Source organism: Neovison vison, chromosome 7, assembly GCF_020171115.1.
Source record: "Neovison vison isolate M4711 chromosome 7, ASM_NN_V1, whole genome shotgun sequence".
Classification (NCBI taxonomy): Eukaryota; Metazoa; Chordata; class Mammalia; order Carnivora; family Mustelidae; genus Neogale; species Neogale vison.
This window is the reverse complement of record NC_058097.1, coordinates 26,785,096-26,809,210: the sequence shown is the minus strand read 5'-3', so window position 1 is coordinate 26,809,210 and position 24,115 is coordinate 26,785,096. Positions and strand designations below refer to the sequence as shown.

The 24,115-nt window shown below is 55.8% G+C and overlaps 1 protein-coding gene across 3 annotated transcripts in view; it reads left to right on the top strand.

Moving 5' to 3' along the window:
* Positions 1-24,115, top strand: part of CPNE2 (copine 2) — a 44,838-nt gene that overhangs the window by 12,977 nt on the left and 7,746 nt on the right. For 2 of the 3 annotated variants that reach the window (XM_044256090.1, XM_044256088.1), the window contains 13 exons: positions 1,780-1,994; positions 4,648-4,827; positions 6,786-6,860; positions 8,799-8,870; positions 10,121-10,204; positions 10,475-10,564; positions 11,536-11,634; positions 12,131-12,217; positions 13,637-13,696; positions 14,846-14,979; positions 17,110-17,164; positions 22,014-22,065; positions 23,645-23,778. In XM_044256090.1, coding sequence (XP_044112025.1) covers positions 1,815-1,994; positions 4,648-4,827; positions 6,786-6,860; positions 8,799-8,870; positions 10,121-10,204; positions 10,475-10,564; positions 11,536-11,634; positions 12,131-12,217; positions 13,637-13,696; positions 14,846-14,979; positions 17,110-17,164; positions 22,014-22,065; positions 23,645-23,778 — 1,302 coding nt within the window. In that variant the 5' untranslated portion in view covers positions 1,780-1,814. Of the gene's footprint in view, positions 1-1,779; positions 1,995-4,647; positions 4,828-6,785; positions 6,861-8,798; positions 8,871-10,120; positions 10,205-10,474; positions 10,565-11,535; positions 11,635-12,130; positions 12,218-13,636; positions 13,697-14,845; positions 14,980-17,109; positions 17,165-22,013; positions 22,066-23,644; positions 23,779-24,115 lie in introns of those variants that run through there. The other variant, XM_044256089.1, reaches the window with a different exon arrangement.

Below are 24,115 nucleotides of genomic sequence, written 5' to 3'. Positions count from 1 at the left end.
TGTCCTGATGCGCTGGGCTCGCGTGACAATGATGAGGTTGTAGGACAGACGGTGGGAGGGAGGGGATAACTCTGCCACTGACCCGGATCCTCCCTCGTCAGGCGTGCCCTGGGGTTTGCTGTGTCTGGAGAGGGACAGGGGCCTCTGACGCCCTCCCCACACTCACTTAAGGCCTCCTGTGGACTGGGGCCTCTGTGTGCCGGCCAGAGGTGGGCGGGCATACAGGATGTGGGCTGCGGCCGGGGTCAGAGGGAGAAGGCCAGGCCCAGCTGGCCCGCTGCAGCTTGGTCATTCCCGCCTGGCCTACAGCCACCTCCCCGCCGGTCTCCCTGCTTCCTCTCCGCAGGAACATCCCCTCCTCACCGGGGCTAGAGTCAGCCATTCCAGACGCAAATCAGATCATGTCACTTCCCTGCTTCAGACCCTCCCGAGACTTCCATCACTTTCAGAATTAAGCCCCTCATCCCCCCCCCCCCCGCCCCACCAGGACTTGGCTGCTCTCCACTGTCCGCCGGACTGTGAGAGCTGAGACTGTGCTGGGCGGCCTTCTTCCCGTAGGATCCCAGTCCCAGCCTGGGGCCTGGGACCTAGTAAATGCTTAGTATATACTCCAGAGTGAGTGAATGACGATTAGCAGAGGGCAGGTTCAGCTTGTAATCAGCGCTCAGAAGCACAGTAAGTTGGATCCGCGTCCCCCGCTCGCGGGCAGGGCAGGGCTGGTCACCCGCTCAGTAGTGAGGGGTGACATGTTAGTCAAGGAGCTGGATCCTGACCTTTGTGGGTGAGTGGGGGCTAGACTCATCCACACAGTGACAGAGCCTGTGGGAACTACACATGAGCTGCTGGAAATAAGACCCAAGCACCGGGGTCTGGGAGGTCTGTGTCGTGATGTCTCATGGGCAGATGAGGAAACTGAGGGACAGAGGGCTTGTCCAGGGGGCCTTGTTATGGGTGGAGCCTAGAGCTCCCCTCCTCCGCCCCCTGAGATAGGTTTCTCTGCACTTGCTCCAGATAAACTTGGAGGATAACAGAACTGCTTTAAAGTAAGCACATGCCAGTAATTAGCTGTGACAGTGGAAGGGGTACAGAAGAGCTCTGTACATGGAATTTGGGGGAAGTCATGTGCGAGTGAAAGAGTAAATTCTGTGTTGAGGATAATGACCAACTCAGGCAGAATCTGAGGAATGTGGAGGGTCTGTCCGTTCACTGATTTATACGCTCATCTTTTTGATTCAACACGCATACACTCAGTGCATCCTTGTGCATCAGTCACAGTGCTCGCTAATGCCCGGGATACATAAGATGAATAAGATTGCAATGAACAAAGTCAGATTTCGGATAAATTATCAGGAGTGAGCTTCCTAGTGGCCAAAGCAAAGAGGGAAACCCAAGCTATCAGAGGCTCCACTGTAGCCACAAGATGCCAAAATGTTAATTGCTCAGGAGAAGCCTAGGTTTTCCCAGCAAAATGAATGTCTTAGATGTGTGTGTTCACTGTGATCTGTCGCTAGTCTGACAGGGGTGACTTGGCCTTGTGTGTTTCTCACACGTAAAGATTGACCGACGCAGATAATAACTTCAAACTAAACCTGCCCACCAGAGGCTCATTTTTCTTCATTCTCCTTTGGTCAAGCTTTTGCCTTTGTCCTCCCTCCATGAACACACCTGTTCTTCCATCTCTCTACCCCCATCCTGAAGGTCAGAGGGTGACACTGCCTCAGGATGGAGTGGTCCAGCAGATGGCTGTACCCTCGCTGACCCCCACTTCTATCCCCCCAGACTGCCAGGAACTGCTGCCACCGCCGCCAGCCCCCATGGCCTACATCCCTAGTGGGGGTGCCCCGGTAGCCGGGGCGGCCCCCGTGGGCTCCCAGTATTGCGTGTGCAAGGTGGAACTGTCAGTGAGTGGCCAGAACCTGCTGGACCGGGACGTGACCTCCAAGTCTGACCCCTTCTGTGTCCTCTTTACAGAGAGTGATGGCAGGTGGATTGAGGTGAGGCCCCTCCATGTGCTTCTGGGGTAGGTGGAGGGTGGCTGGGTTGCTGGGGAGGAACTCCCACTGGATCCTGGGACCTGGAAGGTAGTTGGAGGGTGGCCAAGGGATTACTTAGAAGATTGTTGCTTTTAAAATTGAATTTTAGAGAAGCACCTGGCTGGCTCAGTCAGTAGAGCAGGCAATTCTTGATCTCAGGGTTGTGAGTTTGAGCCCTGCTTGGGGTGTAGAGATTATTTAAATAAATAAAATTTTATTTATTTGTTTTTAAAGATTTTACTTATTTACTTGTCAGAGAGAGAGCACAAGTAGCACAAGCAGTGGGAGAAGCAGGCTCCCCACTGAGCAGGGAGCCTGATGTGGGGCTCAATCCCAGGACCCCAGCATGATGACCTGAGCCGAAGGCAGATGCCCAACTGACTGAGCCACCTAGGCGTCTCTAAATAAATAAAATTTAAAAATAAATAAATAAAATGTATGGATGTTACTACTTAAAATGATATTTGTGTTTAAGGTGTGATAATTCAGAAACTCGTATTTATAATTTTATTGTTTTATATTGAAATATTTTTAATTACTATAATAATTATAGTTAAAACCTTAGAGTTTTATAAAATGCCCTCTTCCATTTTTTTTTAAGATTTTATTTATTCATTTGACAGAGAGAGAGATCACAAGTAGGCAGAGAGAGAGGGAGAAGCAGGTTCCCCGCCAAGCAGAGAGCCCGATGTGGGGCTCGATCCCAGGACCCTGAGACCACGACCTGAGCCAAAGGCAGAGGCTTAACCCACTGAGCCACCCAGGTGCCCTGCCTGCTTCCATTTTTATATTATTTTATTTTTTTTTAAAGATTTTATTTATTTATTTGACAGAGAGAGATCACAAGTAGGCAGAGAAAGAGGGGAAGCAGGTTCCCTGCTGAGCAGAGAGCCCGATGCGGGGCTCAATCCCAGGACCCTGGGATCATGACCCGGGCCGAAGGCAGAGGCTCAACCCACTGAGCCACCCAGGCACCCAGCCCGCTTCCATTTTTAAAATAACTTTCCACATTTACTCCTAAATGAACGCACAGTCAGTGAGGAGCCGACAGAGAAATGGGGAACTCAGGCTTTGGTCCCAGAGCTGGAGCCTGACCCAGGTCTGTCATTCCCTGCTGTGTGGTATTGGGCAAGTGGCTGTCCCTCTCTGAGCCTGTCTCCTCATCTGTGAAATGAGGTGTTTTTTTCTTCCCCTGCTTACCTTGCAGAGCCCCAGAACTAGGCAGGTGGATGGTACCAAGGACTTCTGAGCTGGAAGACCTTGGCCGGAGGGCTGGGGAAAGATGCAGCTTGAAGGCGGATTTTGAGAAATCCAAACCATTAACACTTTCAAGTCCTAAAAGTTGCTTTGTTTTTTCCTTAAAAAGGGGTCTGTGTTCACTGTAGTAGATTTAGAAAAGACAGACCTAAAGAAAGCAGAACAGTGGGAAACCTGCATGTCAGAGAGAACTGGTCACTGGTCAGCGGTTTGGTGTCTAGCCTCCGAGGTGGTTTTATGCGTGTGTAAAATCTCCAGAATATGTATCTATGTTTAATAATTCTTCAACTGAGCCACAGTTGGGCATCCCACCGAGCAAACTGTGGCTTACAGGGAGTGTCTACAGGCGTTGGCTCCTTACGATGTCAAGGAAATGGTGCTGAGGTTGTTGACCCATTTTACAGAGGGACATCTCGGGCCCGGAATGGGTAGGGACTCCTCTATGTCACCCAGTGCATTGGTAGCGCAGCCAGAAGTGGGAAGGGGTGGAGGACTGAAGCCAGCGTGTCTGGGGCATCCTGGTCCCCTCTGCCAGGTCTCTGGAGCTCCCCCCACCCCTCGGGGAATGGTGTCCTCCCCACTACCCCCCCACCCTGGACAATCCCTCTCTCACCCAGGCTGGCTACCCTTGCTGAAAATAGCCCAGGGCCAAGACCTCTTCCATCCCTGCTGCTCCAGCCCTCGGAAATGGACAGGGTGGGAGAAAAATCAACATAGCCCGGGCCCCAAAATAGACCATCACCCGGACTCTGCGGTTTGGGGCCTCCCTGTAGAGAGGCCAGGAGGCGGGGTTCCTGTCCCAGCCCCACCACTGACCCACAGGACAAAGCCCTGCCTTTACCCAGTAGATGGGGGGGAGGTATTGGGCTGTGCAATGCCCAGGTCCCCTCCTTCTGTCTGTTCTGCCTCTCAGTTTCCATGTAAGATGTGGCTTAAAAAAAAAAAAGGGTTCTTCCAAGATAAAAAGGATGGAAACCACGGAGAGTCAAACTGCATTGTTTTACAGAACTGGAAACTGATGGCCTGAGGGGAAAAGTGGCTTGTTGTCTGTCACTTACCTAGGCAGACACACGCCTAGAGCTCTTCCCCCAGTACCTGGTATGGTGCCAGGGCCAAAGAGTTCAGAGTGTCAGTGTTAGAGTCAGACGTGGGTTCAAATCTTGATACTGCGCCTTTAGCTGTTCAACCCTGGGTAAGTCCCTTAACCTCTCCGTGCATCAGTGTCCTCATCTGTGAGCTGGGAGTAGTACCTGGCCATGCCTAGTGTTCAGCCAGTTTGCAGAATGATTCCGGGGAGCCTGGGAAGGCTCGAACCGGCTGCCTGACTAGGGCTCCTGTTTCCCTGCCCCTCTGCCAGTATGACAGGACGGAAACCGCCATCAACAACCTCAACCCCGCGTTCTCCAAGAAGTTCGTCCTCGACTACCACTTTGAGGAGGTGCAGAAGCTCAAGTTCGCCCTGTTCGACCAGGACAAGTCCAGCACACAGCTGGACGAGCATGATTTCCTGGGCCAGTTCTCCTGCAGCCTGGGCACGGTGAGCTGGGGGGCCAAGGGCAAGGCAGTCCCCATCCCCGACATCACGCTGCTCCTAAGGCCAGGGCAGTCCCTTGGAGCGAGTCTCCCCTGCCGCCTGCTTTCCCTAGCCCCATCTTCCTGGATGGCTTCCAAGGAGGCCCTGGAAATGCAGCCAGCCCTGGGGGCCCGCGGGTACCAAAGGGCGTCAGCGGCCTCATGATTTGGGGCCAGGCTGAAAGAGTTCCCATCAGAAAACACAGCACCCTGCCAGCAAGCTGTTGCCGCACGGGAATGGGGACCCCGCGTGGCCAGAACTAAAGGTTCTTTTTTTTTTTCTTCTTTTTTTAAATATTTTTTTTTATGTGAGAGAGAGCAGAGCAAGAGTGAGAGAGCACGAGCAAGGCCAGGGGCAGAGAGAGAAGCAGATTCCCCACCGAGCAGGGAGCCCGCCGTGGGGCTTGAACCCAGGACCCTGGGATCATGACCTGGGCCAAAGGCAGATGCTAAAGTGCTGGGCCAGGCGCCCGGAACTTGTGATTCTTAGAAATAGATCAGATGTGGTCTTAGGTTCCTGGTACGGGAGCATCTGACTGGCAATGAAGGCAGCCACGGGAGTCCGATTTGGTAGCTGGCTTACTATGTGAACTTGGGCAACTTCCTGTCCCTCTGGGGGCCACGCTCCCCCGATCCCGCTGCCCCACTGCATTCTTGGTGAGCATATGGAGTCGGGAGGTTGCGGGGCTAGGAGCCCCTTGCACTAACCATCCTGACGGCTGTGTGTCCTTGGGCGAGCCCCGCGCCCCTGAACGTTACTTGGGGCTGATGATGACCACCTAGCTATGGGGCTGGTGGGGGAAGTGGGCACACTGAAACGGCCCAGAGAGGGGATGGAACAAGCCAGGGCTGACCGCTGTGAAAGAAACAGAGGGTGTCCCTGGGGTTTCCTGCCGGGGGTCCCCACTCTCCAGCGGTAACAGGGAAGGGGGGATGCTGCAGGGTGAGCCGGCCTCCCTGATACCCTCGCAGCCACCCCTCGCCTGGAGAGGAGCAGGTGGCCAGGGCCTGGGGAGAGCTGCAGTTTTGGAGGCAGGGGGGCGGGGGGAGGGCTCTGGACGGGATTGGAGTTGGGCGGAGGGCTCTGGATTAGAGCAAGGCCCCAAGGAGCTTCACATGTGCCAATCCACAGTCCAGCCTTTCTCAGCTCCTGGTCTTCCGGCACCCTTGGGCACCGCCAGGGGCTGCATCCACAGGGCAGGGGAGCCAGCGATGGGCAATGAAGGCATAGAGCAGGTGGTCAAGGGAGAGTGAGGCCTGGGGAGGAAAACCAGCATGTGGGGTAGGGGACATGGGAACGTGCAGGGAGGAGCACAAACACTGGCACACACCCCACCCCACCCCCCGCAGAAGCTGAGAACCAGGGTGGCCCCTGGAGAGTGCAAGAATGGGGTGTACAGAGACGGTGGAGGACTGCTCAACACTGTTCTGCTTTCCCCTGTCTATGCGGTCTTGCTGGCTGAGCGCTGTGTGAATGTCTTCCATACGTGGAGCATGAAAATCTAAGGGGAGTCAGGATGTGACCTCCATCAGGAATTGCACCCTGCTGGGGTGTGTGTGTGGGGGGTGTCTGTAGATGGCTTCACGGGAAGCTGTGAGGGGGCTCGACTCCCTGCAGTATCTCCAGAGGTGACCCTTGCAAGAGCCTTGGGGGCAACCCAGGCAGTGGGGGTGGTACTGAGGGGGATTCCAGGCCCGCTGTTGGCCCGGCCCCCCCCCCCCCCCCCGGCAAGTGTCTTAACCTCTCTGGGCTGCCCAGTGGAGTTAGTAATGGTTGCTGGCTGCCTTGCGGGAGGACAGTCACGTGAGGGGGGAGCTGTACCCTGCGTGCTTCCATCTGTGTGCTGTTAGTGGTGCCTGCTGAGCGGTTTTCCTCCCCACCAACCCTCAGGAGCACCACTCTCCTCTCTCCCTCCCCCCCAGATCGTCTCCAGCAAGAAGATCACTAGGCCTCTGCTGCTGATGAATGACAAGCCTGCGGGGAAGGGCTTGATTACGGTACCAGCCCCCTCCCGCTCTCCACACCCCTCCGCCTCTGCCCGTGCCCTCCCCCATCAATGGGCTGCTTCCCTGGCAGATAATCACCAGCTTTGTTTGGAGTAAAAAGGCCCAACTTACAACTTAGCAACAGGTCTCTTAGCAACGGGCTCCTGGCTCCACAGATGATGTATTGGGGGCCGCCAAGCTGGGAGTGGGGGCTTGCTGGGGGCCCCTATGGCCTCCTCCTTGTCCCCGAAGGCCACCATAGTCCTCCTGTCAGGCCCTCCCTTCCTGGCCCTTGCCTGCCCTCCCTAGGGGGTCTTTGAGAAGCACGTTGCCCTGCCAGCCCCTGGAGCTCTGTTTATGGTTGCTGTGATCCCAGCCTCATGTGGACCCTTTGGGCAGATAAGTCCTGGGTCCTCGAAGACTCCTCCAAGGCCGGAACCCTGTTTTACAGATGAGGGACCTGGAGCCCAGAAAGGAAGTGGCCTGGGGCAGTTAGGCTAGTGAGGCTTGCCCAGGGAACTGGGCTGGAGGGGGGAGGCTGAAGCTCTAAATGCTTATCTGTAGTCCCCCCACTGCTCTGGGGCCTCCCCGGCTGGTGGAGCTTTGCATTCAAGGCTGGGATGAACCCCACCTTGCTTTACTCTCTTGCTTTACTCACCAGGAAAATTGAATTTTTTTTTTTAAGATTTTATTTATTTATTTGACAGATATTACAAGTAGGCAGAGAGAGGGGGGAGCAGGCTTTTTACTGAGCAGGGGCCCTGATGCGGAGCTCCATCCTAGGACCCTGAGATCGTGATCTGAGCAGAAGGCAGAGGCTTAACCCACTGAGCCACCCAGGCACCCCCAGCAAACTGAATTCTTAGCATACCACACATATTCCAGATCTGATCTTCATCCACTGTTTCTGCCACCTGGAATGTTTCCTCCCATTCCCCACCCCCCACTTCTTGGGGTTCAGAACCTCCCCATCTATATACCTTCACTAGCCAGCTCCCTTCCACCTGGAAGCCAACCCAGCAGCCCCCTCTCCCCCACAACACCAACCTGGTACAATGCCCCCCCCCTGCATTGCCACCGGGCCACCCCAGACCTCAGTTCCTTCCTCTCTGGAATGGGGCCAATAATAGGACCTCCCAAGGTTATTGAGCAAGGTTATTGAGCAAGTCTCTGCTGGAGGAAAGGAAGGGGAGCCTAGCATCCAACCCGGCTTCTGTGTGTGGTTCTGGAGGGTCCAGGAGCTTGTAAGTGAAGCTGTCCTGCAGGTGTGAGGGAAGAGGAAGCCTGAGCCAAGAGAACCCAGCCCACTTGTGTTGCATTGGGCCCGAGGGCTTTCCCTGCCACTCTGTGGGGAGGGGTGAGAAAGGCCCAGAGAAGGCAAAGATGGCCCCAAGGTCACTCAGCTGGTCCATCCTTGGCTGGCTTGGAGCCACAGGCCCATGGCCGAGGGCGAAGGCATGAAAGACAGATGGCAGTATGAGCTGACCGGACAGCAGAGGGAGCTCAGGTGACTCCTGTCACTGCCTTGGGCCTCAGTTTCACCAGCTGTCCAGTGAGGTTCCTGGAATACCCTGTGCCTTGGTGTTTTGAGGTGGCTATGCTCCCGGGGTCTGGAATGGGGGCCCGGAGAGCCTGTCAAGCTGCTCCCTGGCCAGCTCTTCCCAGGGTTCAAGACCATCTCTCATGGCTAGTAACGTGTCCTCCCATCTTGAGCCACACAGGGTCACTTCTGATTTCTCAGATTCACATGGATTACCCCATTTTCCAGAAGGTAGACGAGGTTTTGAGAAGACGAGAGAGGCACATCCAGGGTCACCTGGTCCTACCCCTCTTCTTCCCCTTCCCAGCCTGGAGAGTTGACCCCTGGGTACCTGTGCTCACTGCCTGGCAGGATGCCAGGGGGAGTCCAAGGGGGCAGGTCCCAACCCTCACATTCCTCTGGCCTCACAGATTGCTGCCCAGGAGCTGTCGGACAACCAGGTCATCACACTCAGTCTGGCGGGCAGGAGGCTGGATAAGAAGGTGAGGCAGGCGAGAAGGGGGTTCACCATCAGGGAGCAGTATCCATCCCCCAGCCCAGGGTTGTGGGCCTTGTCCTGGTGCTTCTGGCCATCACGTTTATCACCCCCCATCCAGCAACAAGTCCATAGCTCAGGCCATCCCAAATTCGGACTTCTATACACTGAGGTAATGAGTTTGCCATTATTTAGAGGTGTTCAGGACATAACTGGCAACCCACTCCTGAGGACTCCCTATCTCAGTGTAGATGCTGGGGTAATTACAGTAACCTACAGGGCCCTAGTGGGTGTGTCCTTGGCACCCCCTGACTTCATCCCCTCTGCTTTTCCCACCTTCATTCTGCCTCAGCCAAATCAGCCTCCTTGTTGTCCCAGGAGTTCACCATGCACCCTCCTGCCTCAGGACCTTTGCACTTGCTATTCCTGCTGCCAGGGATGTTCTTTTCCCTGAATATTCCCCGAAACTTTTTTTTTAAAAGATTTTGTTTTTATTTATTTGAGAATGAGCACAAGCAGGGGGAAGGATACAGGGAGAGGGAGAAGCAGGCTCCCTGCTGAGCAAGGAGCCCCATGCAGGACTCAATCCCAGGATCCTGGGATCATGACCTGAGGCAAAGGTAGACATTTAATGACTGAGCCACCCAGGAGCCCCTCCTGAAACGTTTTTTAAACTTAAATAAATAAATTTTTAAAGGACATTATATCCCGGGCACTGGGTGGCTCAGTCAGTTAAGCAACTGCCTTTGGCTCAGGTCATGATCCCAGGGTCCTAGGGTCAAGTCCAGCATCTGGCTCCCTGCTCAGCAGGAAATCTGCTTCTCCCTCTGACCCTCCCCCCTCTCATGCTTTCTCTCTTTCTCAAATAAATAAATAAATAAATCAATAAAGGACCTCCTGTCCCTTTTGTGCCATGCAGGGATAATTTCAGTTTTTCAGATTCCCGCTAGAGTAAATTAAAATCACATCCTGCCCGGGCGTCCCTGGGCACTAGGAACCACCACCCTTTTGAAGTCCTGCCCCATCTGAGTTGTAGTGCCTGTAGGCTCCAGGTCTCGGTGTCTCTGAGCGTAGGCTTTGGTAACCCCAGGATGGGATGGGTTCTCCTGCCTGAGCCGGTTGGCCCCAGGGGGCTGGCACTGCCCAGGGCTCCCACCCCTGACAGGGGGTTGGGGGAGGCAGCGTCCCCCACCCCTCGCCCTGTCTGAATCCGGTAGAGCTGTGCCTCCCTCACCCGCATCCTCCTGCTTCCTGCAGGACCTCTTCGGAAAGTCAGATCCATTTCTTGAGTTTTATAAACCGGGAGACGACGGCAAATGGATGCTGGTTCACAGGACTGAGGTGCGTGCACGGGACTCTGGGGGGTCTAAGCCAGGGGGCCTGTGGTCTGAGACCACCCCAGGTCTCAGAACAGGGCTGTGAGGTCACTGCCACACAGGGAACAGGAAAAGCCGTGAAGGTGCCTCAAGGACTTGCTCCCTCCCTGCTCACTGCCATGCCCAGGAACGTGGCTATGGGCCTCTCTACCTTGCCACCCCCATGGGACCGGCCCAAGCCCAGAGCTCTGCTGCCCTGGGCCTGCGCTCACGCTTGTCCCTCCCCGTGCTGCAGGTGATCAAGTACACGCTGGACCCTGTGTGGAAACCATTCACTGTGCCGTTGGTGTCCCTGTGTGATGGGGACATGGACAAGCCCATCCAGGTGAGGGAGCCCTGCGCCCCACCCCGCCAGCCCCAGCCTCTCAGGCTCTCCTGGACTTCCTAGAGATGCCTTGGCAAAGCTCTTTCTTCTTAAGGTGGAGAACCTAGGTAGGGGGGAGAGGCAGGGGACCTGGGCTCTCTTCTCACACGTGTCTGACCCTCTGAGCCATCGGGGCAAGGCCCCTGTCTCCGTGCGCCCTTCTCTGAAACAGGAGCAGATTGACTACCCAGCTCTCCCCAGAGGGCTGCAGTGCTGCCCGCTGAGACAGCGAGTGTGCAGGCAACCAAGGGTTTTCACTATGATGTGGATGATGATTACTGGTCTCTGGAACCTCGGTCCCCAGGCACTGTGGGTGAGAGCAGATAAGGGAGAGGGAATCAGTGAGGCTGGGGCAGGGATCCCTGAACAGGGTACTAGGAAACCTGAGTCCTAGTTCTGGCTCTTCTGTTGCTACTGTGAGACTTTGGGCCAGTGCTTCCCTCTCGAGGCCTCAGTTTATCCATCAGTGGAATGGGTGTGATAATTCCTGCCTTCTTCCTGGGAGTGGCAGCTAGATTAGAGAGGATGGAAAGCTGGGATTTTTTGTGCCCATCTCAAGGAAAACAGCAGTCTAGGGAGACAAGAGAGATGTCCAGGGTTGCCCTGGGGAATGCCCCTAGGAAGGGCTCCAGGCCATGGCCCACCAAGGCAGGTGGGCCACAGCCCCAGACAGATGAGAGGCTGAGTGACAGGTATGTGCGAAGTCAAGCTTCCTGCTCCAGAGTGTACAACCTCCATTGCTGGGGTGCTCCTTTTCCCAGCAATCACGGAAGGCTTCCTGCAGGAGGCAGTTCAGGAGCTAACGGCATCATTCCAGGCCAGCAAGGCAGATGGTGGAGAACAGGGGGAGGGACCAGCAAAAGAAAGACACGGGGTTTGCCCAGGCAGCTCTGAGGGGCTGCTCTGGGGTGACCTCACTGGACCCACCCCAGGTCATGTGCTACGACTATGACAATGACGGGGGCCATGACTTCATCGGCGAGTTCCAGACCTCGGTGTCACAGATGTGTGCGGCTCGTGATGGCGTCCCGGTGAGATGGGCCCCTGTGTGTGACCCTGAAACCTCAGCAGGAGATGGGTGAGGGACGCAGGCTTAGAATTGGGCAGACTGGGGCTCAGATCCTACCACTCTGGCTGTATGACCTTAAGTAAGACATCCAGTTTCTGAGCCTCAGTTTCCCCATCTGTCAAATGGGGCAGAGGGGAGAGTGGGAAATAGATGTCCATTTAACTCACCGCAAGAAGCTGGGCCCTGGGTGATGGTTCTGGTTGTATGAACGGATGTGATGTGGATGAGTCAACATCTGGGGTGGGGGGCAGATGGAGGGCCTCCTACCTCAGGTAAGCACAGCTCCGTGTGAGCCTGAGGTCACCAGAACCTTTCTGAGTGTGGACATCTAGGAAGGCTTCCTGGAGGAGGCAGCATGCCCCCTGGTCAGCACTGTGGAGGGGGTCCTGGGGCCCAGGAGAGGGTCAGTCGCCCAGAGAGGCCCCAAGCTGAGCTTCTCTTTCTCTTTTGTTTTCCAGCTGGAGTTTGAGTGCATCAACCCCAAGAAGCAAAGGAAGAAGAAGAACTATAAAAACTCGGGCATCATTATCCTGCGTTCCTGCAAGGTGAGCCAGCGGGGTGGGCCCAAAGCCGGGGCCTGGCTTGGGGTGGGGATCATACAGGGAGCTGTCGCCACAGAAGGTATAGACAGAGCATTGGGTATGGAGCCAGCAAGGCCTGGATTCAAATCCTGGTTCTGCCACATCCTAACCCTGGGATCTTCTGAACTTCACCCCTCGGGGCCTCAGTCTCCTCCTTATCTGTAGAATGGGGATGTTAACAAGGTAAAAAGCAAAGGTGAAGGGTTAGTCTCTTGTGAGGTTCAGGAGGGCATGAGATGACCTTCAAGAGCCTCTCCTGGTTAGAAGGTAACTGCTTCCCATGCTGGCAGCTTGCCCGTTGCATGTTCGGCCCTCCAGGGGCAGAGGGACGTCCGGCAGGGGCCCAGCCACCGAGGGGTCAGGTCGCTGTGATTCCTGTGCTACAGCTGGGGCCTCTAAGGCCTGGAAAGGGAGCGAAGTTCACAGCAGTGGTGGTCGTGGCCATCCCTGGATGCCGGGTAGCCAGCATCTGCTGGGATCGGGCAGGTAGCCCAGGCCAGGGCAACGAGTCCCCACACCCTCCCCGTGACGGCTGCCGGCCCCCGAACCCCCAGGGCCTCCGTGTCCTGGTCTGGTGACTATGCGGTCTGCCAGGGGCTTCCGTAACCGCTTGCTCAGTGAGGTCACGACGCCAGAGTGCCCTGGGAAAACTAAGCTAGCAGCTGGGAGCATCGTGATGTGGAGTCCTTGTTCCTGAAGCTTCTGTTACTCCTGTTCCCTTTCATGATTTTTGTCACCTGCCTGCTTTACTACTTTTTGTGATCAGCCCTTTTCCCCCTATCCCATTCTTGGTTTCTTTTATTTTTCCTTAAATACATTTATTTTGAAAGGAACCCCCTTATAACTCCACCCAGATGGGAGGCCAGTATCCTTCCCAAAAGGAGCAAAGACCATCAACACAAGCAGGGTGTGTTAGCATCTTACCACTTGATAGTAGAAGGCCTCGGCCTGGAGGCCTGGTCTTTCCCTACTCAGGGTGGAGGCCCTTCAGGGCTAAAGAGGGCTCTCAGGACTGAACAGCAACAAATTGAGACTTTCTCTGCCATGTAATTGGTAGGTACCATGGACACTAGACCCTGGGACCCTGCCTGGAATGAGCGTGTGTGTGTGTGTGAGAGAGAGAGAGAGAGAGAGAGAGAAAGAGACCCACCCACACGGTCGATCTGAGGACTTGATAGAGTCTGAGGACTGAGGACTGTTAGAGAGAGATCTGCATTTGGTTGTAATCAGCCCAGGTCTTCCCTTGGTCTCCTTGACTCTACCAAGGTTTAAGGCCCCAAAGCAATCAGCTCCCCCAAGGTCATTCTTGGGAACTATGGCCAGGTGGAGGGCTAGCCCTCGGATACAGGCCAGGGACCCACTGACTCCCCTGATTCCTTCCAGATCAACCGGGACTACTCCTTTCTGGACTACATCCTAGGAGGCTGCCAGCTCATGTTCACTGTAAGGCTCTGCCTGCCACCCCCGGACCCCCACCCTCAGCCCAGTGAGGGTCCTCCCTGAGGGCTTGGGCCACAGCAGGAGGGACTGGGGTGAACTTCAGGAAGGACTTCCCCAGGGCAATGAGAGTGTATGGCCCAGAGGAGAGGGCAAAATGGCTGAGCCTGAGTCGGGCTTCACTGCAGGTCAGGGCATGGCTGCCTACCTCCCCACCTTGCCTTACCGCTGTCCGCCACCCTCTCTCGATCCCGTGGGACTGGAGGTCCTCTGCACGACTCTGTGGAGTCAGGGGATTGTCCTTGTTGACCTCTATGGGGCAACCACTGCCCTCTCACTCCGAGAGGCTGGGCCCTTCTGTTCCTTCTGCATATATTTTCGAAAGTTCACCAAGTGGATACCGAGCACCTCTCTGTGCCTGACCCACCCCACATGACCACCTTCCAAAGTGGCCATCCCTCTCCCTAAATTCCGCCCCCACCCCTGCCCGTCTGTGCTGGCCTTCCAGGGGCTGTGCTGGAGTTCCCTGGGGGCTGAGAGAGCAGATCTCAGCCTCAGACCCAGGGAACCCCTTCTCTGGTAAGGTCTGCCTTGCCCTGGACCTGGCTCTTGGGGCATGTGTGTTGCCTACAGCGAGCACCCAATCTGGGGAGATGGGCACTGGCCTGCCAGGCAGCCCCAGGGCCCAGGGCCCCTTGGGGGTCTGAGGGACAAGTGGAGGTGGCTTGGGGTGGGGGTAAGGTATCTCGGAAGGCTTCAGTGGGACAGCAACAGCTGAACTGGGCCTGAATGACAGAGGAGAATGAGAGAGGAGAAAGGATGGCCTGGCTCTTTAGGTAGAGGGAACCTCACGAATAAAGGCCTGGAAATGGAAATGGAGCAGTGACAGTGAGGGGAACAAAGGAATTTGGGACTGTGAGTTGACTTTGTATCACATCAGGGTAATAGACTTCATGCTTGGGCAGTAGGGAGGCACAGACAGCATTAGAGCCAAAGGAGTGACATAGTTGCCAGGTTTCAGACCACCTTATGGAAGGGTGGGTTGGCACAGGGACATGAGTGGCTTCCCATGTTCCGTCAACCTCTATTCCCCAGGGATGATATAGGAAGCTGGCGTGTCTGGCCACACTCTGGCCTTTTCCCCCTACTCTGCAGGTTGGGATAGACTTCACAGCCTCCAATGGGAACCCCCTTGACCCTTCCTCTTTGCACTATATCAACCCCATGGGCACCAATGAGTATCTGTCGGCCATCTGGGCTGTTGGGCAGATCATTCAGGACTATGACAGGTAAGCTTGAGGAGGGACTCTGAAGGTCAGCTCCAGCTCCATCCAGCTGGGAAGCTTGGCTTGTCAGAGCTGGAAGGGACCCAAAGATCCTCAAACCTGGGACTGGCAACACATGGTATATGTGCCTTATTGCCCCTTCCTACCCCTGTGGCAGACATTGCTAGTTGATAGTTGATCCCTTCCCTGTGGAGCCAGATCCACACTGGAATCCTTCTGCACATGGTACACCAAAGAGCAAGTAAAAAAAGGAATCAAGATAGAGAATGAAACATGTTTGCTGTTGTTGCAACTTTTCCTTCCGAGAGCTGGGGAAATGCATGCCTGGGATGCAGGCCTAGAGAATTTATCCAGTCAAACAGATTAGGGAGACCAGTACCCAGGCATTCTGATTCCTGGGCCTGGCACCAAATGTCCTAATATTTTCACTCCTGCTGGGAACTTGGAAGGAGCAGCCAGCAGGTATGGGCCCACTTCCCATGACCATGCTTCCTGGAGATCTTTGGGTTAATGTGCGAGGTCGGGGTAGAGGGGACAGTGGAAAGTCAGTGAAGGAAAGCTGTGTAGGGGGTTTGGCCTTGGAGAATCAAAAGTCACTTGAAGGGGATGGCATCATTGCCACAGCTGGTGCTTGCTGGGACCTCCAGGCTGGAGGCTGGAGGGTGGAAGGATCAGGAGACTGAAACACAGGACACTAAGAGGAAGGTACAAGTACCAGAGATTTGGCAGAAACAATAGGCTCAGGAATCCTGCATGCACTTGGCCTCCTTGAGAGAGGAAGCCTGAGGACCAGGGTCTGACTCCCAGGGCCTAAGGCGGTTGTGTGGGGGGGTGGTTACTGTGATCCCTGGCCACATTAAGAGAGGTATAGCACATAGGGCAAGGGAGGTGAAAGTCCCCATCTACACAGTTGGGTGGAGGAGTTTGCTGTTGCCCCTTTGGAGTCCCTTGTATCCACCTGCCCTCTCAGTCCCTTCACCGAGCCTTCTCGTGGGCATTCAGACTTAGGAAGGAAGGCCTAAGTGAGCGCTGGGCACCTTCCCCAGCCCTACCCCTCTGATGCTCTTCCCAATCTCAGTGAGAGCCACCATCTCTCACCCAAAACCCTTCGCTTTTTCCTTCCCTCATCTCCCCCATTGTTCTTTCCACAAATCTTTCAAAACACTCCAATCTAACCCCTTCTCCCACCACCACCACTACCAACCTGTTCAGACCACCATCCCCTCTTGTCCAGATCACTTCCGTAGCTCCTCACTGGTCACCCTGTGTCTGTCCTAGCCCCTGGCAGTTTGTTCTCAAACAACAGCCAGGGGATTGCTTAGTATCCACCTTGAGTGAATGAACAGGTGAGACATGATCCCCGCCCTCAGGAGTTCCCACTCAAGGAGGAAGATGGGAAAAGTCACTGGAGTTTTGAGAGACTAGCTTACCTGTAAGGTAGGAGCTGTAGGGGCACCAGAGAGAGAGGGATTCTCAGGTCTCAGGAAAACCCACAGAGAGAAGGTGCCATTGGAATTGGGCCTTGAAGGATGAGTAGGAGTTTGTTACAGACAAGTAGTTCAAGAGGGGGGCACAACCTGATTGAAATTAGAGCGGGAGAGTGCCCTGTATGTATGGGGCACAGCTAGTGGTCTGTGGCCAGGACTGGGGCAGTGGGGTGTAAGGGAGGGGAAGGGGAAGCACGTGAGAGTAGGTCCTAGGGCTGCATCATGAAGGGCCTTGAAGCTAAGCTAGGGTTCTCAGAATTTTCCCCAGCCACAAAAGGAAGGTTCAGAGACAGGCAGTACATTTCCATAATGACTGTGGTGTGGTGGATGCCCGAGGTCCCGGTGTGAGAAGGATCTAGAAGCCTCACCCAGGTCCACTTGTTAGAAGTGCTGTGATTGATGAGTCATGTCTGCCGCAGGTGTAGGTTGGGTCAAGCCCCATCCGGTACTTGCAGGTGGGTGTGATCTTGGTAGATCATGGCAGCAGAGCTCTTTCTAGAAGTGGTGAGCTTTTTCCTTCTGTCCTTGGAGGTGTGCCAGGAGGAGGGGGCCCAGCCCTGGGTGGGGGCTGGGAGGGGTGAGTGTGGGCGGGTAAGGCCTCTGTCCTGCTGTCTCTTAGTGGTTTTCTTCTCTTCTCTCTGATTAGTGATAAGATGTTTCCGGCTCTGGGCTTTGGAGCCCAGTTACCCCCAGACTGGAAGGTGAGTGGAGCTGGACTGTTTCCTTTTGGTCAAGGTGGGATTTGTCTGTATGACCTCTCTTGGATCTGCTTTGGAAGGGGCTGGGGACCCAGTCTCCCTGCCTTCTCTGGATTTACCGCCAACCTACACTCACGACCCAGCCTGAACTTCACGCAGGCACGGGGGCTGGAAGAATGAGCGGAACAGTTATGGCCTCTGTCCCCTGGTATTCAGGTCAGGTGGGAAAAACAAGTAGGATGCCGGATCTGGCAAACAAAAGTCTAGGACACCCAGTGAAGTTTGAATTTCAGATAAACTTCTCAAATATAAGTATGTCCTAAGTATTGCCTGGGATATTAAAAAGTCACCCATTGCTTATCTGGAATTCACACATAATGGGGCATCCTATATTCTGTGTGGCAGCTCCAAAGACAGACAGGGTCATCAGTGCTGAGATGGGGCAGCATGGGCCTGGGAGGAGCCCAGAGGAGGGCCCCAACCTGGCCTGGGGGTAGCAGGGAAGGCTTCCTGGAGGAGGCAGGGTCTAGGGGAAGGGAAGGAGGAGTTTGCAGAATGACTAGAGGTGGTGATGGAGCAGGGAGGGTGTTCAGAGCAGAGGGAACCCGTGCGGAGCCTGGGAGGAAGAGGGGCAGGACGAGGTGGAGGAACAGCAAAGGTGGGCGTGATGGACTCTCTGTGGAAGATGGAGAGAGCCATGACTAGCGGGGTGGGAGGCTGTGCAGGGCCTCAAACGCATGCTAAATAGCAGTGGGTGGCCCCTGCGGGGTCTGTGTGGGGTGTTCTCAGCCGGCTGGCATTTTGCAGACCCGCTGCTGAGTGGGGACTGGCTGGGGTGAGGATAGGCGGGATGGAGAGATGAAGAGGAGTCCTGTCCATTCCACAGCCGGAAAAACAGAGGCTCAGGTGACTTGCCTAAGGCCATGTTTAATTCCAGCTGGGCAAATGGACCCTTAAGTTTATTCTCAGAATCTGCTGCCTCTCCAGTGAGAAGCCTGGGGATGGGCACACCAGGCTCCTATGCCGGAGTGTCTCAGCTGGTGCCCCCTCTTGTCTGCCCTGCTGTGCCCCATGCTGTTTTCCAGAGTGAGCTTTTCCCTCCCATCCTCCCTGGGGGAGGACAATCTTCACCTCAGATTTCAGGGAGTGGCTGTGTGGCCTACTGGCCATTGTATGGTGGGGGACAGGATCCTGCAGGACCAAAGCCGGGCCTCTGGGCAGATAGCGATGGCATTGGGGGCGGGGCAGGCTGGTGGGGCCAGGCCCGGCAAGGCCCCGCAGGAGCCCGTTGCTAAGACACCAGCCAGCTTTGAAAGAACTCTGGTTGAATGAGATGTTTTCTCACTCAAAAGCCTCCTTGGAAATGTCACAGGGCAACTCTGGGGAGGCTCAGGGCTTGTCCAGGCTGGAGTGCCCAGTGGTGCCAGGAGGGTTGCCACAACCAGGCTGCGTGAGGACAGATGCTGCATCCCACCTCCCCTGTCAGCACTTCACCTCCCTCCTGTTCTAACTTGCCTGGCTCCCGCCACTTGAGCCTTTTTTTCCGTTCATTCCCACCTCAGGGCCTTTGCACATGGCCTTCCGCTGGCCTGTTGCTCCTTTTCACTAAAGGCCAAGAGGGCATTCCCTCTGGGAGGCCTTCCCTGAGGGAGTTCATGGGCAGCCCCTTCTCTTGTCCCTGTCCTCACAGAACTTGATGGTCACTTCTGTACGTGTGGGTTTGCTTATTTGTCATCTCCCTCCAGAGCTTAACCGTCTGGGAGAGCCCCTGGTTTCCTTCTGTCTGTGTCCCAGCTCTTGGCACACGCTGGGTGTGTCCTTGTTTGTTGACAGTGAATCTGGGGCCTAGCAGCCTGAGGAGACAGAGGTGTTGGTCCTCTGGGGATAGGAAGCTGGAAGGAACTTGCGAATCAGCCGCTTGCCCTTGGGACCTTTGTTCCTCCCTGGGGCTGGGCCGGGGGTACCCACAAAGGACTCCTGTCCTGGTCTGCAACTGAGGGACTCAGAAAGCCTTTCCTGAGGAGATGACATGAAGCCTGGATGTTCAGAATGAGCCACAGTTGGTCAAATGAAGAGAGGGGTCAGGTGGGAGGAAAGGGCTGGGATGGGGAAGAGCCCAGGCTGTGTCCCTCCCTGCTGTAAGGCTGGGATAACTGAGACTGTCCCTCTGGGATCCCTTCAGCTCCCATTCTCATGCCCTGCCCCCCGGATGGGGCCACAGGGAGCAGCGTTTTAAGTAACCCACTGACCAGGGCCCAGGCTGGGTGAACAGAAGCACTGATTGTCAGAAGGCAGCAGGGAGTCCCAGAACAAAGACCTGTGGCCAGCAGGTCCCCAGGGGCCCGTAATCTGGTTTAGGGCCTCCAGGAAACTTGTCCTGTTTACTGACCTTTCTCAGGCAAACCAGGGAAGTAAGCATGGGGGGTGGGGGGCTGGACTGCTGTAGGGGCATGCACCTGTCTCCCAGATCGGAGCCTGGCTCTACTGTGGCTCACTGGTGTCACCTGGGCATTCCCTGACCCCTTCTGAGCCTCAGTTTTTCTACCTGTGAAGTGGAGCTGCTGGAGGAGGTGACCTGAGGGGCCTCTGGGCTGGATGTGTGACCTTCACAGCCCCATCCACTTGGACCACCAGGCCTCTCTGCAAAGAAAGGGGAAGGGGGAGGAGTGAGGAATGAAGAGGTTCAGTGGCCCAGAAAGCAGAATATTACTCCATCCTTATCAGGAGGGGACTTTCCCCCCTTGGTCTCTAAAATCTCAGAAAATCTGATTTTGTGGGAAGTCATTGGCCCAGGAAGGCTGGTTTCCTTGGCAACCATTTTCCTCTCTCAACCCCTCCATACGAGCCCCCCTCTTAGTCTCTATAGAGGCTCATCAGGTTGCCATGGCAATGAGGACCTCCAGCCCCCACAGCTGGAGCCCAGAGACAGGGGACAGGGTGAAGGGGGCCCCAGAACAAGGGGAAGACCCAAGAGGGACATCAGGGGACTGGCTCCATGCCAGCTCTTAGGACTGAGGGAGCAAAGAAGGCTCTTCCCCCAAACAGGGAAGGGTCTTCTCCTCAGGCCACCCACCACCCCTCGGGTCCTGCTGGGGTGAACTCCCCATGCTGAGTTCCACCCCTCTTGGCCCAGGAGGGCTCCGCAAAGGCCAAGATTCCCAACTCCCTCTCTAGGCATGGGGGGCTCAGGTCTTAGGCCTTTTCTGCTGTGTGACCTTGGCACCTGGCTTTCCCTCTCTGGGCCTGTTTACTTGTGAAATGGGCACACTGGGCTTGGTGGGGCCTTCCAGCACGCACATGGTAACGTCTGGGAGGGTTTGCGCCCAGACTAAAGCCCCCACCTGGTAGATATTCCTTAGACCTCTTCATCTTCCTAATTTAAAACCCATGGGAGAGTGTGAGAAGACAGAGGAGGATCAGTAAATATCCTCCAGTCTGAGAAGGCACTTTCAGACCAAGAAACGATGGAAGCCGCTCCATACTGTTGACACAGTTTAATCCGGGGTAGCTTACTGGGGGGCCGGCTCTCCAGGCGGCCTGCAGCCCTCCCCCAGCCAGGCGGGACCTCCAACCACAGCTTTTAGAGAGCAAGGGGCATGGTGGTGAGGCCCGAGGTTGGTGATCTAAAGTAGGGCCGCCTGTGCGGCCGCCATCTCTACTGCTTAGCTCAAGTAGCGCCTTCTGTGCACCACTTGAGATCAGAACAAGCCCTCCGCCCTCCCCCGTGGGCACACATTAACCTCACCCGCCCAGAACAGGCCCAGAATACGCAGCCCCCGAGGGAGGGCATTGCGCAGGCGCAAGCAAGATGGCGTCACTGTCTGCCCTCCTACGGAGAGGAACGCTTTGTGAGGTTAGTGGGTTCCTGGAACATGGGCTCAGGAGGCAGCCCGACCTCGGTTCTGGTCCCAACGTTGTCTTTCAGTAAATGTGAGACCCTGGGAACATTCTAGACCATTCTGCGTCCCGCGTCATCAGCTGGAAATGGGGTAGTAAGAGACCTCTCCCCACTGAGTCATGGCCAGGAGCGAGGGGATGCCTGCAGAGCTCTGAACGTGGGGTGTGGTGTGCAGTCTGGAGGGGGGCTGGGTGAGCCTGAGACAGCAGCGGGAGGAAGAGTGGGGAGGCCTCCAGCTGAGCTGTGGCCCCCCAAGGCCCCAGGTTCTGCAACCACCACAGTCTTACTGTGGCCCGGAACAGTGTCTGATTAGTGTTCCTCTGTGTTCCGGGATCGGGGCTCTTGCAGGATGATCCACAGCGCTGGGGTCTGGGGCTGGAGGCAGAGAAACAGGATGGGCACCCAGGGGAGCTGAGCGAGCCCTCTGTGTCCCCTGCCCCAGGATGCCTCCTGATCCCCAGTCCCGCTGAGCAGGTTGTCTGCTAATCCCTGGTTGGGCTCGCTGGCGTAATGCCGGCTCTTTTGCTAGCTCTCATGGTGACCGTGACGTTGGGGAAAGCCGGTGGGGCCCAAGAAGTGAAACTTAAGTGATAGGTGCGACCAAGGGGCCGTCCAAGTGCACCCACCTGGATGCCCCCAGAGGTTTCTCTGGCCCATTCTGAGACTCTTAGTGGGGTGGGGAGGCATAGGCAGTGCTGACCACCCCCTGCAAGAGATTGGAGAGATGTGCACCCATTATGGGGGGAGAGTAGTCAGTCCTTTCTGTGTGGCTCAGCCCCAGCTGTGCAGGTGAAAGCAGATGTTGAGGGGGGATCAATAGCCTTGACCTGGGGTGGGGATGGGATGTGAAAAGCCAGGTGCCCTCAGAGGGAGCCTTGGCCGGGCTGTGGGTGGGCCCGGGTCCCAGACCCAGGGCCAGAAGGCTGCCAGCCCAGCATTTTCTCTACATTTCAGGTCTCCCATGAGTTTGCCATCAACTTCAACCCCACCAACCCCTTCTGCTCAGGTGAGTGCCAAACCCACCTGCACCTGCCCTGGGAGGAGGGAGGGGCAGAGTATAGGTTTTTTCTTTTTCTCCCATCCCCCTCCCCTCATGCTTGCTCATAATGACAGATAGGGAAGAGCTGGAGGTTGGAGTCAGGTGGTCCTGGACCCTTTCCTAGCTGTGTGACCTTGGAGAGATCACACTCCCCAGGGAGTGTGATACCTGCTTAGTTCACCTCACTGGGTTGGTCAGGTAAGACAAGCGTTGACAGGAAGCCCTGTGTAGAACAGGAGGAGGTAAGGGCAACAAATTCTATACCTCCAACCGCTCTTCCAGCCTTGCTGGAAGAGCCCAGGTCTGCCCCTCCCTGCTCCCTTTGCCTTCCACCAGGTGCTTTGGCACTTTAGGACAGAGGGTTGCCGGTGTGGGAGTGGGGGCAGAAAGGGGCAGGCAGTGAACATGGTGTCTGTGCTCACCCTGCCCCCTCGGTCTCAGAGGATTTCAGAGACTCCAGAATCAGTTAAGAAACTTGGAGGAGGAAGGGGGCTCCAGGTGGATATGGAAGAGGGTGCTGCCATCATGAGACCTTCCAGCCTAGGATTTTTTTTTTTTTAAGATTTTTATTGATTTGTTTGACAGAAACAGTGAGAGAGGGAACACCAGTAGGGAGAGTGGGAGAGGGAGAAGCAGGCTTCTGCTGAGCGGGGAGCCCGATGCAGGGCTCGATCCCAGGACCCTGGAATCATTACCTGAGGTGAAGGCAGACGCTTAACGACTGAGCCACCCGGGCACCCCTACCAGCCTATGATTTGGCTTGGATATAGCATCTGCCTTCCCTGGGGATTCCCAAAGCTGGGCCTCGTTTGTACTTGGAAGGGAAATGCATCAAGTCACCAACTTGAGAACGATGCTGTGATTCAGAAGCCCTGGCGTCTGTTGGCCAGAAATGTAGCCTCTATTACTCCTGGGCTTCGTCTGGTTTGGGGCAGGTCTCCAGAGACTTTGTCCAAAATCAGGTTGATCAGCTTCTTCCCCAGCCAGAGGTCCCTGGGACAGGACCACAAGGCTGTGGTATATTCTTCTTATAATGGTGGCCGTTTACAGAGCACCTACTATGTGCAGGGGCTGTGTAAGCATCTCTGTCCACACCACCCCCCGAGCCGACCCACCGTGAACAACCGACAAAATCCGTAGCATGTCCAGAATGGAGCTCAAGATGGCTAGCTGCCAAGTCCCTTCTCTGGGAAGAGCCTGCTGAGCCCCCCCTCTGGCCAGCTGCCCAAGAGGGAAGATTATCAGTCCCATTGCCAGTCAAGGAAACAGGCTCAGAAAGATTAAACAGCTTGCCTCAGGTCCCACAGCTAAGTAGTGGCGAAGGCAGGATTCGAACTCAGATCTGTGTGACTCCATATTCAGGGCTCTTCGCTTTATGGCATCTTGGCCCTGCCCTCTGGGAGCATGTGGTCTCATGGGACCCACGCTGGCCACTGTAGGGGCATTTGGGGCAAGCATAAAGTAGAGGGAGGGTCTGCAAATAGGATGAGGGTGGGTGAAGGGTTGAAGGGGGGACCAGGCTCATGCAGTCTTTTCTCCGAGGCAGGTGTGGATGGCATTGCCCAGGCATACTCAGCTTGCCTGCCCCACATCCGCTTCTATGGTCCCACCAACTTCTCTCCCATCGTCAACCACGTGGCGCGGTTTGCAGCCCAGGCCACTCAGCAGCAGACAGCCACGGTGAGTAGGGAGCCGCAGCCGTGGATGTGCAGGAGAGGGCTGGCCCCAGGCTGAGGTCCGCCCTACTCTGCCTACCCACCCCCACTCCCACCCCCGCCAGGGGGCTGGTGAGCTGGAGAGTCAGACTTCTCTGTCTCAGTTTACCTGCGGGTGGGTATGATAAGGGGATTGAACCAAGCTCAACGTGATTGGTCCTGGCTTTCTGGAGCACAGCCTTGAAAAAGACACACTGATTCCATTTGTGCTTAGCAGGACACGGGGCTGTGATCAGTGGGAGGTGTCTCCCCAGGGCAGGGGGTATTCGTTAGTCCCAGGACACCTGGGAACCAAGAGACTT